Below are 11,922 nucleotides of genomic sequence, written 5' to 3'. Positions count from 1 at the left end.
TCTGGAACTCACTGCCTGAAAGGGTGTAGAGGCAGAAACCCTCAACATTTTAGAAAGTACCTGGATATGCACTTGAAGTGCCGTAACCTACAAGGCTACAGACCAAGAGCTGGAAAGTGGGATTAGGCTGGATAGTTCTTTGTTGGCTGGCACGGACACGATGGGCTGAATGGCCTCCTTCCGTGCTGTAAATTTGTTCGATAATTTCTATGTTATGACAAAATCATTACACAGAATGTGTGACAACACGAAGAGCGTTCAGTTACAACAAAGTGAAGCAAAAACACAGAAGGAAAATCTCCTGTGACAAACCAAGTAGCAGTGGCAAAGTCGGCAAACCCTGGTCCTTAAAAGGTAGTGAATACACCATCCAAAACGCCTGGACATGAAGATGCTATACTTTCCTCAATTGGTCCCCCTTATGCTGCACTATGGGAACACCAAAAGGGCCTCCTGTCCTCCCAAGCTAGTTAGCTGCTACCAAAGCTGTGCAGTAATTGCCAAGACTCCATAATGTCTATCATAGCAAGTTGAAGGCTTCAACAAAAAGGCAAAATTGCAGAGGGAAATAAAAGTGTGCAAGATGTTAAATGTACAAGTAGAGAAATGCTTACTGTTAAAAAATGCAGACATCAACATTCAATGGAACAACAGCAAGAGACAATACTTGTCATGCACCCATGTTATGTAGGTAAAGTGCACATTGAGCAGTGGAGCCACACTTGGTCATAAAATTCAGCATGGGACCTTATTTTCTCAAATATACCACTTTTTTGAGGTTTGTGCACACCTTTCGTGCAACCCCATTCATGCCCCCAAAATCACATGTTAGGTAATTGGGCGCACTTCAGATAGAACATGCAAAGTCAGGAATTCAATTTTCTGTGGTGCACCCGTCAACAGAAAGGTTCATGCCACTAGCGAACCTCAGAAAATTGAGACTTCAAATTTGAAGAGGAATTAGTTAAGTATTTTAAGAGGAAGAACATAAATTTATTCAAGGAAACAGCATGAAGAGCAAAAAATTATCCTATGATTCTAAATATGTACAGAAGCATGAGTAATGTCTAACTTCAAACTATTTTTCCTGACAATTTTAATAACTTACTTCTACTGTATAATTACATCACTGTCACAATCAGTATCTTATTGCACTGAAGCACACAAAACAAAAATATAGTAGAAAAAAAACTGAAGTCAGTAAAATAATTACATCGATATATACTAATTTCTTTAATGATGCTGTGTGTTGGAGGGTGGAACATTCTGAGCCAGAGACATCTTCACAGCAGTCAACAAGTGTAGTCTACAACTACAATTCAAGTACTATTACTGCCCACATTATTATACAATCCGTACAAATGGCCTTTTTTTTATATTAACTATTGATCTAGAGTCATCTTCAGATGGTTACATGGACTATATGCTGTGGCATGGATCAGGAAGGACCCAGGTCTGTCTGCAAGGAGTAAGAATCTCAGCTCGGGCAAAATCACTTTATAAAGAAGATTACTGGTCACAATTAATTAATTTAGTCAAATAATGTCAACACTCACCAGTTATGAGCTCTCTCATTTCAGCATCCACAGTTTTTCGTAACAAACGCAATAAAGCTGGGATTCCACTGGCATTCTTTACGGCTATTTTATTCTCATCAGTTGTTCTTCCGTAAACTAGGTTCCGAAGTGCACCACATGCATTTTTCTGTACTTCGAGGACTTTATGATCCAGAAGATCAACCAAGTGCTTAATTCCGCCTAATATGCACACCTTGGGCATATAAGCAAGATATATCGCTAAGAATACTCATCTTAAGTTTATTAGTGTATATAGAAAATATTCAGATTTTCTGCTATGTACAATTTTTAAAAAATGCATTATTAATCCTACAAAGGCAGAGTTATCTTGAATAGAATGAAGGTGGCAGCGTTTCACTAAATAGATCTATGTGCATCATGATACCATGACAATGAAAACACAAAATATGGAAGACAGATCACTACAGTACTTCCAAAATACCATATAAAATGCGTGTTGTTAAATTCTCGTCAGGTTATTTAAATCAATTGAGGGAAGTGAAAAAACAGGCAAAATTTAACATTCAAATTTCTCCCTGACTCTCCAAATAATCTGTCAAACCCTGTATTAAATTAACAATCCATCATACAAATCGCATTATTCCACATAGCGGGGTGGGTGTGTAATTTTGAACTTTTCCGGCTGGGCAGCAACCTGGCAGAGTGGATCACCCGGCTGTTTTAAAGCCTGCCCGATTTTGGAATCAAAATCAGGTGGCCTTTCCAATGAGCAGGCATTCTGCTTTTCCAGGTTACCCGCCAGGCGCTGAAGTTGAAAATTGCACCCATGATATTTCCATATATTTTCTAGTTGATTCCCACAATATCCCATTCCCCTTTTAATGCTTGCTCTCCCATTCACAGGTCATCTGTTTCCAGGCTTTTTCCAATGCAACACTAATTGGCCACCAGGTGGTCAGTAAAAGCAGTTTGAAGAAACTTATTTTTTCCTTCCCCTCTTTGTAGGGAAACACTAGCTTTTCATCAGTGACATCACCTTGCCCTGCCCATACTATGATCAGTATCTGAAATTTGAACATGAACTTCTGTCCAAAATCATTAAATGCTGCATCAACATTATGTATTGTGTTTTTAAAATCGGGCATCATTACAAAATTAAAACTTACATAATTAATTGCACGTATGATTTAAGTAGGTTTGATGAATGATTGTTGTGCATCCACAGAGGTATTCTAATTGAGCAGCTTTAATTACAATGTTTTAAACTTTGTAAAAGCCAGCAAGTAAATGCTTTCAATACCAACATCAACCATTTCACACTTTAAAAGGAGTGTGAAAGAATATCTGTTCTTAATGCTTGTGCAAAGTGAATGGAGGCTAAAACAAAATCAAGCTTTGTAATTATATTAAAGTTGTAGCCAGTGATTTGATTATGTTTTGAGAGCGATGATTATGTTTTGCTGTTTAAATATAGCACATTTTCTTTTTGCCTCAATTCACTTGGCATATATTATATAGGACAGCCCAATGGTTTGCTTTGATGAATAGTTCTTTAAAAATCACATAAAAACTAGTTACACTTGGGCTCTTATTGCAAGAATGAAATAGCACAAACAACCTCACAGTAGTTTATGGAAACATTTAGTAACTAATCAGCTCTGCTGCTGTTACGAAAAAATTATACACATTACAATCTGGATAGCAGCTCTGTTCCAAGATCATAAATTAGATCACTGATTGCTACTTACTTCCTCAGCACTAAGTACCAAAGTTCTTTCATACAATTGCTAAATACTGTTTTAATGTTGATCTTCAGACATTAATTTACAAATCTTCTGGTCCCGATAAACATTACTTTGATTTGCAGGGGGTGAACACAACTTTTAGCTTCCCCACATTATGTTTTTAATAAAGTTAATTTTGGTTGTCACACAAGATTCATAGGAATACACACACAGCTTGTCTGTTGGGTGTCTCTGCTCCTAGCATTTTTCAAGTAATGCGGGCCCCAATGAAATCACAAAACTAATGGGTTAATTCCAGCAGTAGTGAATAAAGAAATCTCATTAACTGTATTGCTCCTTCCCTGTACCATCCAAGGTATAATGCAACTTCAGTTCTTTAAAACAATACACCATGTGCTGTCCAAGTGCCTAAAACCATTCTATGTTCGATGTTATTTTCAGTCTTTATTACAGACATTACACAATACTGAAAATAACACTTGGTGAATATCCATAACTTTTCCACTCACATGCAGTTGTCTTCAATTAATATGAACAGTAGAATAAAATTAAAACATTTATGCAACCTTGCTGAAAAATATTTTTCAACAGTACAAACTTCAAAGTCCTCTAACAAAACCAGCAGGGAAGGAAGAAAATATATGTCAAAACACTATCTGCCAGTCAAGAAATCTTCCATGGTCTCGTCAATGCCCTTCATGCTATCTACCCCTCTTGGATGGATGTCAGAACAAATTAAGACTAATCCTGAAGCTTAATTATCAAGAATATCACCAATATTGGCAAGAAGAAAGCTAGCATCTTTGGCATCTGCCACAAACTCTGTGCCCTTACCACCGCAGAGCTCGAGACGACCAAGTCAAACTTGGTCGGAGCATAAACCAGGAAATAGTGGGGGCTTGTAAAAAGGGAACAACAATAATCATGAGTGATTTTAACCTCCATATTGATTGGACAAATCAAATTGGTCAGGGTAGCCTTGAGGAGGAGTTCATAGCATGCGGAAGGGACGGGTTCCTTGAGCAGTATGTAACGGAACCATCCAGGGGGCAGGCTATCTTAGATCTGGTCCTGTGTAATGAGACAGGATTAATAAACAATCTCCTAGTAAAGGATCCACTCGGAATGAGTGATCATAGCATGATTGAATTTCAAATTCAGATGGAGGGTGAGAAAGTTGGATCTCTAACCAGTGTACTAAGCTTAAATAAAGGAGACTATAAAGGTATGAGGGCAGAGTTGATGAACATTGATGTACATTTAAAGAGATCTTTCACAACTCTCAAGAAAAACATATTCCAATGAGGAGGAAAGGGTGTGAGAAAAGATAGCCATCCGTGGCTAACTAAAGAAATAAAGGACAGTATCCAATTAAAAACAAGGGCATACCAAGTGGCCAAAACTAGTAGGAGGACAGAAGACTGGGAAGTTTTTAAAAGCACAAAGAACGAATAAAAAAATTATTAAGAAAGGGAAGATAGACTATAAAAGCAAACTAGCACAAAATATAAAAACAGATAGCAAGAGTTTCTACAGGTATATAAAAAGGAAGAGTGGCTAAAGTAAATGTTGGTCCCTTAGAGGACGAGACCGGGTAATTAGTAATGGGGAACATGGAGATGGCAGAAACTCTGAACAAATATTTTGTATCAGTCTTTACGGTAGAGGACACTAACAATATTCCGACAGTGGATAGTCAAGGGGCTATGGGGGGGGGGGGGGGGGGGGGGGGGAAGGTAGAGGAACTTAACACAATCACTAAGGTGGAGGTACTCAGTAAGATAATGGGACTAAAGGCACATGAATCCCCTGAACCTGATGGCTTGCATCCTAGGGTCTTGAGAAGTAGCGGCAGGGATTGTGGATGCATTGGTTGTAATTTACCAAAATTCCCTGGATTCTGGGGAGGTCCCAGCAGATTGGAAAACTGCAAATGTAACGCCCCTATTTAAAAAAAGTAGGCAGACAAAAAGCAGGAAACTATAGACCAGTTAGCCTAACATCTATGGTTGGGAAAATGTTGGCGTCCATTATTAAAGAAGCAGTAGCAGGACATTTGGAAAAGCAAAATTCGGTCAGGCAGAGTCGGCATGGATTTATGAAGAGTTCATGTTTGACAAATTTGCTGGAGTTCTTTGAGGATGTAACGAACAGGGTGGATAAAGGGGAACCAGTGCATGTGGTGTATTTGGACTTCCAGAAGGCATTTGACAAGGTGCCACATAAAAGGTTACTGCACAAGATAAAAATTCACAGGTTTGGGGATAATATATTAGCATGGATAGTGGATTGGCTAACGAACAGAGAGTCGGGATAAATGGTTCATTCTCTGGTTGGCAACCAGTAACTAGTGGGGTGCCGCAGGGATCAGTGCTGGGACCCCAACTATTTACAATCTATATTAACGACTTGGAAGAAGGGACTGAGTAACGTAGCCAAGTTTGCTGACGATACAAAGGTGGGAGGAAAAGCAATCTATGAGGAGGACACACAAAATCTGCAAATAGACAGACTAAATGAGTGGGCAAAAATTTGGCAGATGGAGTATAATGTCAGAAAGTGTGAGGTCATGCACTTTGGCAGAAAAAAAATCAAAGAGCAAGTTATTATTTAAATGGAGTAAGATTGAAAAGTGCCACAGTACAGCGGGACCTGGGGGTACTTGTGCATGAAACACAAAAGCATAGTATGCAGGTACAGCAAGTGATCAGGAAGGCCAATGGTATCTTGGCCTTTATTGCAAAGGGGATGGAGTATAAAAGCAGGGAAATCTTGCTATTGCTAATATAAGGTATTGGCGAGGCCACACCTGGAATACTGCGTGCAGTTTTGGTTTCCATATTTACAAAAGGATATATTGCTTTGGAGGCAGTTCAGAGAAGGTTCACTAGGTTGATTCCGTGGATGAGGGAGTTGACTTATGAGGAAAGGTCGAGTAGGTTGGGCCTCTACTCATTGGAATTCAGAAGAATGAGAAGTGATCTTATGGAAACATAAGATTATGAGGAAGCTTGACAAGATGGATGCAAAGAGGATGTTTCCACTGATGGAGAGACTAGAACTAGAGGGCATGATCTTAGAATAAGGGGCCGCCCTTTTAAAACAGAGGGTTGTAAATCTGTGGAATTCGCTGCCTTGGAGAGGCTGTGGAAGCTGGGACATTGAATACATTTAAGACAGAAATAGACAGTTTCTTAAATGATTAGGGGGATCAGGGGTTATGGGGAGCGGGCGGGGAAGTGGAGCTGAGTCCATGATCAGATCAGCCATGACCTTATTGAATGGCGTAGCAGGCTCGAGGGGCTGTATGGCCTACTCCTTATGTTCTTATGTAAACTTAAGACAACCTCCATTGTGTCATGAGGCACTAACACCATGCTACATGGGATACATGAACAGAGCTAGCAGCTCAAAACTAGGCATTCATGAGGCACTGTAGGTGATGAGCAGCAGCAGAATTGCATTCCACCACAATCTGCAACCTTCATATTCCTCAATACACCAACACCATCAGCCAGATGACAAACCTTGGTTTAATGAGTGAAGAGCAGCACCAAGTGTATTTCAAAATGATGTGCCAACTTGGATTACATACATGCAGAACAGCACGAGCAGCATGCCACAGACAGAGGTAAACGATCTCAAAATCAACAGATTGGATCAAAGCTGTGCAATCCTCTCACATCCAGGAAACTGCAGCTCATCAAAACTGTATGTTGGACAAGCAGGCCAATAACACACAAGCAGTGGAGGGGTTGAGAGGAGGCATCATTGTCTGCATGAAACCTGACACCATGTCTTCAGGTGATTATGTCTTCAGGTGATATTGCTGATGAAGAAGAGGGGGCTCAAGAATAGAGCCTCAGGAGACTCCAAAAGTAAAGATGCTGGGGTGGGAAGAGAAGCCATTGCTGCAGATGCTCTGGCTGTGATTGGATAGGGAAGAGTAGAATGAAGCAAAAGTAGCCCTACTCAGCTGGATAATGAAGAAGTATTGGAGAGGATAGTGTGGTCAACTGTATCAAAGACTACAAGGAGGATGAGGACATCAAGAAGACATAGTGCACCACTATCAGTCACAGAGGATATAATTTGTGACTTTGATTATGGCTGTTTCAGTCCTGTGGCATGGAAAACCTCCTTGAAATTTTTCCCCTTAACCAACCATTTGGTCACTCCTTCTAAACTTTGCTTTCCTGAATCTATATACATTTTCCATACACCTTTGTGGGATATTTTATATGTTTAAAAACCTATCTAAATGGAAGTAGTTGTTGTGTGCCTGTTTGACATGGGAAATTAGCTGGCAAAGAAATGAATTGTCTCAGACACACAGTTAAGTTTTTCTTATGCCAATGCAGGAGTGGACCAGATAATCAACACTGTGAAGCTAAGCAGGGATAGAAAGGCATGCATCAGGAAGGTGCTCAATTTACACTAGGTATGCAGTTGAAATTTAAGAACAATTGAGTGAAATCAATGATTTCACGTCATGAACTGCAGCAGTGAACCACATGCATATTCCAAGATGACTGCTCTTGCATCACAGGTTTCAATGTGGCTAGCAGAAATGTTACATTTTTTCAATTCGAACATCATACATCTCAATTTGTAGTGCTCTTCTATAGCTCTGCTCAGAAATAAAATAGAAATATGCTGTACACATGTGCCATACCTCTGTTTTCACTTTGTTATCTCCAAAACAGAGGTGCTGTAAGTAGGCTGCTGCATTGGCCTGAACTGATGGAAACTGGTGTTGGAGCATATGAATAACTTCTGGCAACTCTGGGTCACGCCAAGCAAACTCCCTGAGTTAAAAAGAAATGAATTGAGAAAATCCCTCATTAGCAAATTTCTTTGCAAAGCATTCTCATACTTTAAACCAAAAAACCCCCAACTATTTAGAGTATCTAAAATACAATCTAATCACTGCATTCCAGCAAAGTACAGTAACTTTTCCCATTCTTCAGTGTTCTGTAAAGGACTTTAAAAAATAATTAACATTTTGTTTTTAAAAAAAAAATTGGAGCATAACTACATCTACAGTCTTGAATAATGCTCTACTTGTTCTAGGCAAATTGTGTGTCTATCTACAGAAATTCTTAGTCCTTGGTCATTTAGGTCGTGCACTGTAGAAACTTGTTCAATTTTGATTGGGGAAATCACATTTTTTATTGTCCTGATGTCACAGAAGATCCCCATATGATTCTCCCACGTATAAAAGGTCCAGGAACAGCACGATTGACACTGAAGTTTTTTTTTTTCATTTTAGAAGATTGTCTAAGCTCTCAGCATTCATTCTACTGTGTTTCCGATTCAGGCCCTGCAGTTTCCAGCAAGTTTTATAAGAGATGTTAAATATCTACCTCTTAAGTTGCTATACTTTCATCTGTTTCTCTTCTAGTTGATCTCTCACATGCAAGCTCAGCAACAGTTAACACTTCCTTGCTATAACTTCTTTTAAACTAATATGGAGAATTGACCATTTTGGACACAAAATTCACGAGAGGTTAATTTCTGTGGGGTTTCCATGGCTCTTCCTCTGAATTTATGGTGGACAAGTGAGAACCCCTGCAGAAGTTCACCCTTACTGCTTTCAAAGTCATTATTAGAGTGCTAAGGCCTCAGCAGACCCAGTCTGAAGAGATTTGCAGGCGCTCTGGTGTTTAGTTTTTCATTGCATTAAGCGATAGTAAAATAATATAGCTTCTCTCTTTAAAACAAAAACATTTACTGCCCAATAGTGAGTACTTTCTGCTCGAGATAGATTTTGGTACTTCAGCTTCACGCTTTGGCCTCCTAGGAGTGCATCAAATTTGGAACACTGTACTCTGAAACACTAATGCAGTAAGATTGAGTTTGAGCTTCAATGGACCTTTATACATGAGAGAATCAAATTATGGGGCAAAGATTTAAAGTAATTGGTAGAAGGATTAGAGGGGAGTTGAGAACTTTTTTCACCCAGAGGGTGATGGGAGTCTGGAATTCACTGCCTGGAAGGGTGGGAGAGGCAGAAACTCATCACATTTAAAAAGTACATGGAAATGCACTTGAAGTGCTGTAACCTACAAGGTTACAGACCAAGAGTTGGAAAGTGAGATTAGGCTGGATAGCTCTTTTTTGTACAACAGAGACACAATGGACCGAATGGCCTCCTTCTGTGCTGTATATTTCTATGATTCTATGAGGACAGGTTGCATAAATTTGCCTTGTATTGTATTAGGGTGATTTAATTGAGGTATTTCAAATCATTAAGGGGTTTCACAGGAAAGAGAGAAGTTATTTTCTCGTGTGAGGAATCCAGAACAAAGGGGCATATTCTTAACGTTAGATCGAGACCATTCATAAGTGAAATCAGGAAGCATCTTTTCCCACAAAGGATAGTCACAATCTGGAACTATCTCCCCCAAAAGGCTATGGATGCTGGGTCAGTTGAAATGTAATAATTTCTGTTAGATAAGGGAAGTTAGGGATATGGAACAAAGGCAGGCAAATCAAGGTGAGGGACAGATCTGCCATGATCTAACTGAATGGCGGAACAGGCTCGAGGAGCTGAATGGACAAGTCCTGCTCCTAGGTTTATAATTAAAGCTTAATAATTAAATACCTTGGATGTAGTCCTTTTGCCCCTGCTGCTATTGTGCCTAAGATATTGAGCACTATTTAGGTAAAGTCTTCATTTCATCTTTCAGACAGTCCGAGTAAGTGATTTATTCTATACCTGCTGATCTCAGGTTCCAAGCTGATGAGACTTTTCACCCAACTAAGTTTCTGTTACCAAATAGGTGATCAAATAAAACAAAACTGAACATTACATTGAACAAAGACTGACACTAATAATTACCAATATTAAGTTAAAATTAAGAGACAGTGGTGTATTCAATTGATTGTATTCAAATTCATGTGTCATGTTTCAAGATTTTTGATCTTTTTTCATGGAAAGAATTTGAGAATGGGTTATGTTTAAATGCATTTTTAAATTAAGTGATTTTACACAGCTTAAAAAGAAAATCAGATTGCAGGACTAAATGGTAGTTGGGGGTGGGGAAAAAGTATGATATGTTAATGAGGTGCAGGCCTAGGCCTGGAGTTGAAATCTAATATGCAAGATACCAGTTTTTGCAGTTAGAAGTTGTCTAGAAAGAAAGGTAATTCAAAACATAAGTCAGCCCATGAAAGGGATAGGGCGCATGATTTATTATTTTTTCTCGCTTTATGAGAGGAGAGGAGAGATTAAGTGAAGGAAGTGCAATTCACTTTGATCATTACTCTGCATGATCACTTGTTTACAAAGTAAAGCAATTTAACAGGTTAACAATTTGCATCAGGCTTCGTCTCACTTGCGTTTCTCAGTCTGCCTACCGATAGGCAAGTCTTTTTTTGACTACGTTTTTTCCCTTGTCCAGTCCCGAGACACCTGCATCAGTGATTCTTCTGATGCCCTCTGCCACTAACAAATTCTGTGTTTTTGGCTTCGCCCATTTTCATTTTACAATGGATACACAGTCCAGTATACTTCTATCACTCAAAAGGACAGACTGGGAGTCTCCCACTTTAAAAAAAAACAGCAGCCCAACCAGTCCTCATCTACCTGAATTTATTCTCAACTTTAACTCCCCTCAATTCTACCAGATAAAAGCTGCTGTTATGGGAACCTACATAGGTCCTAGCTAGGTCCGTCTTTTTGTGGAATATAAATAATACAAATTTATGTTCCGACTCGGATTCCCTCCCTCGCCTCTTTTTCCATTACATTGATAACTGTTGGTGCTGCTTCTTGCTCCTGCTCTGATTGAAAGTGTGGTCTTTTCGGATGGCTGAACGAAGATGGGTTTCCTCATCTGTATTTATCTTGTGATATGTGGCATGACTTGAATTTGTATCGGGTTTAGTAGGATGCTAGGGTGGCTGGATTTACTAATTCATCTTCCTGTCCACTGGCTATAGTTTACTAGTGCCCCACTAAAGCTAATATAAAAGCAGCTTCAGTTAGTAAGGTAGACAGTGTCCCACAACATAGTTCTACAAGTCAACCCCAATTATACTTACCTTGGATCCTTCTGGATGCTGTCAATTGATGGGGACCTTGTTGTAGTTTCATCTGCTGGAATGGTATAATGAAGTCTGGAATAATTAGATTCAGATGGTCGGTACTGAACTGCTCTGTATGGATCACCATAATTACCGACTGAATTTAGAGCAAAGTTACTTCTTTGGTAAGTCATAGTGCTACGTTGACTGGCTGACCTCTGCAGGTTTCCAATGGCTATAAATTAAAAAAAAACATTGCACATCTCAAACTGTGTAACACTATATATACACATTACTGAAATCTTGTAATGGTGAATTTTGAGCACATTTTCTACAAAATAGATCTGAGCAACAATCTTAGCTTATTTACTCTGAAGTGATCAGGATGCATGTAATTCATAGGACCAGATTCAAAATTGTGGCCATCACACATGCCAAGGGCTGTTACTTTAATTTAACAGGTGGTAACAATTTTAGTTACATTCCAGAAACTAGTTTAATATATACTTAGAAACCTATAAACAGAAGTATCAAATGCCAATTACTATTACGTGCCACATTTCATAAGATTTCTACATTTCACACATGAATTTCATCAATGTACATGA

At 39.1% G+C, this 11,922-nt stretch overlaps 1 protein-coding gene across 1 annotated transcript; it reads right to left on the bottom strand.

Annotated features, from left to right (window-relative positions):
• Window positions 1–1,556: 1,556 nt before the first annotated feature.
• Window positions 1,557–11,549, bottom strand: LOC139250231 (plakophilin-4-like; the record flags this gene model as incomplete). The annotated part of the gene is made up of 3 exons (XM_070872726.1): window positions 1,557–1,770; window positions 7,959–8,091; window positions 11,333–11,549. Coding segments are annotated over 3 exons (564 nt in total), but the record flags the coding sequence as incomplete, so codon positions are not given.
• Window positions 11,550–11,922: the final 373 nt, after the last annotated feature.

The sequence above is a fragment of the Pristiophorus japonicus genome, unplaced genomic scaffold, assembly GCF_044704955.1.
Source record: "Pristiophorus japonicus isolate sPriJap1 unplaced genomic scaffold, sPriJap1.hap1 HAP1_SCAFFOLD_3544, whole genome shotgun sequence".
Taxonomy (NCBI): Eukaryota; Metazoa; Chordata; class Chondrichthyes; family Pristiophoridae; genus Pristiophorus; species Pristiophorus japonicus.
Note: the sequence above shows the minus strand (reverse complement) of the source record. Positions and strands in the feature narration are given on the sequence as shown.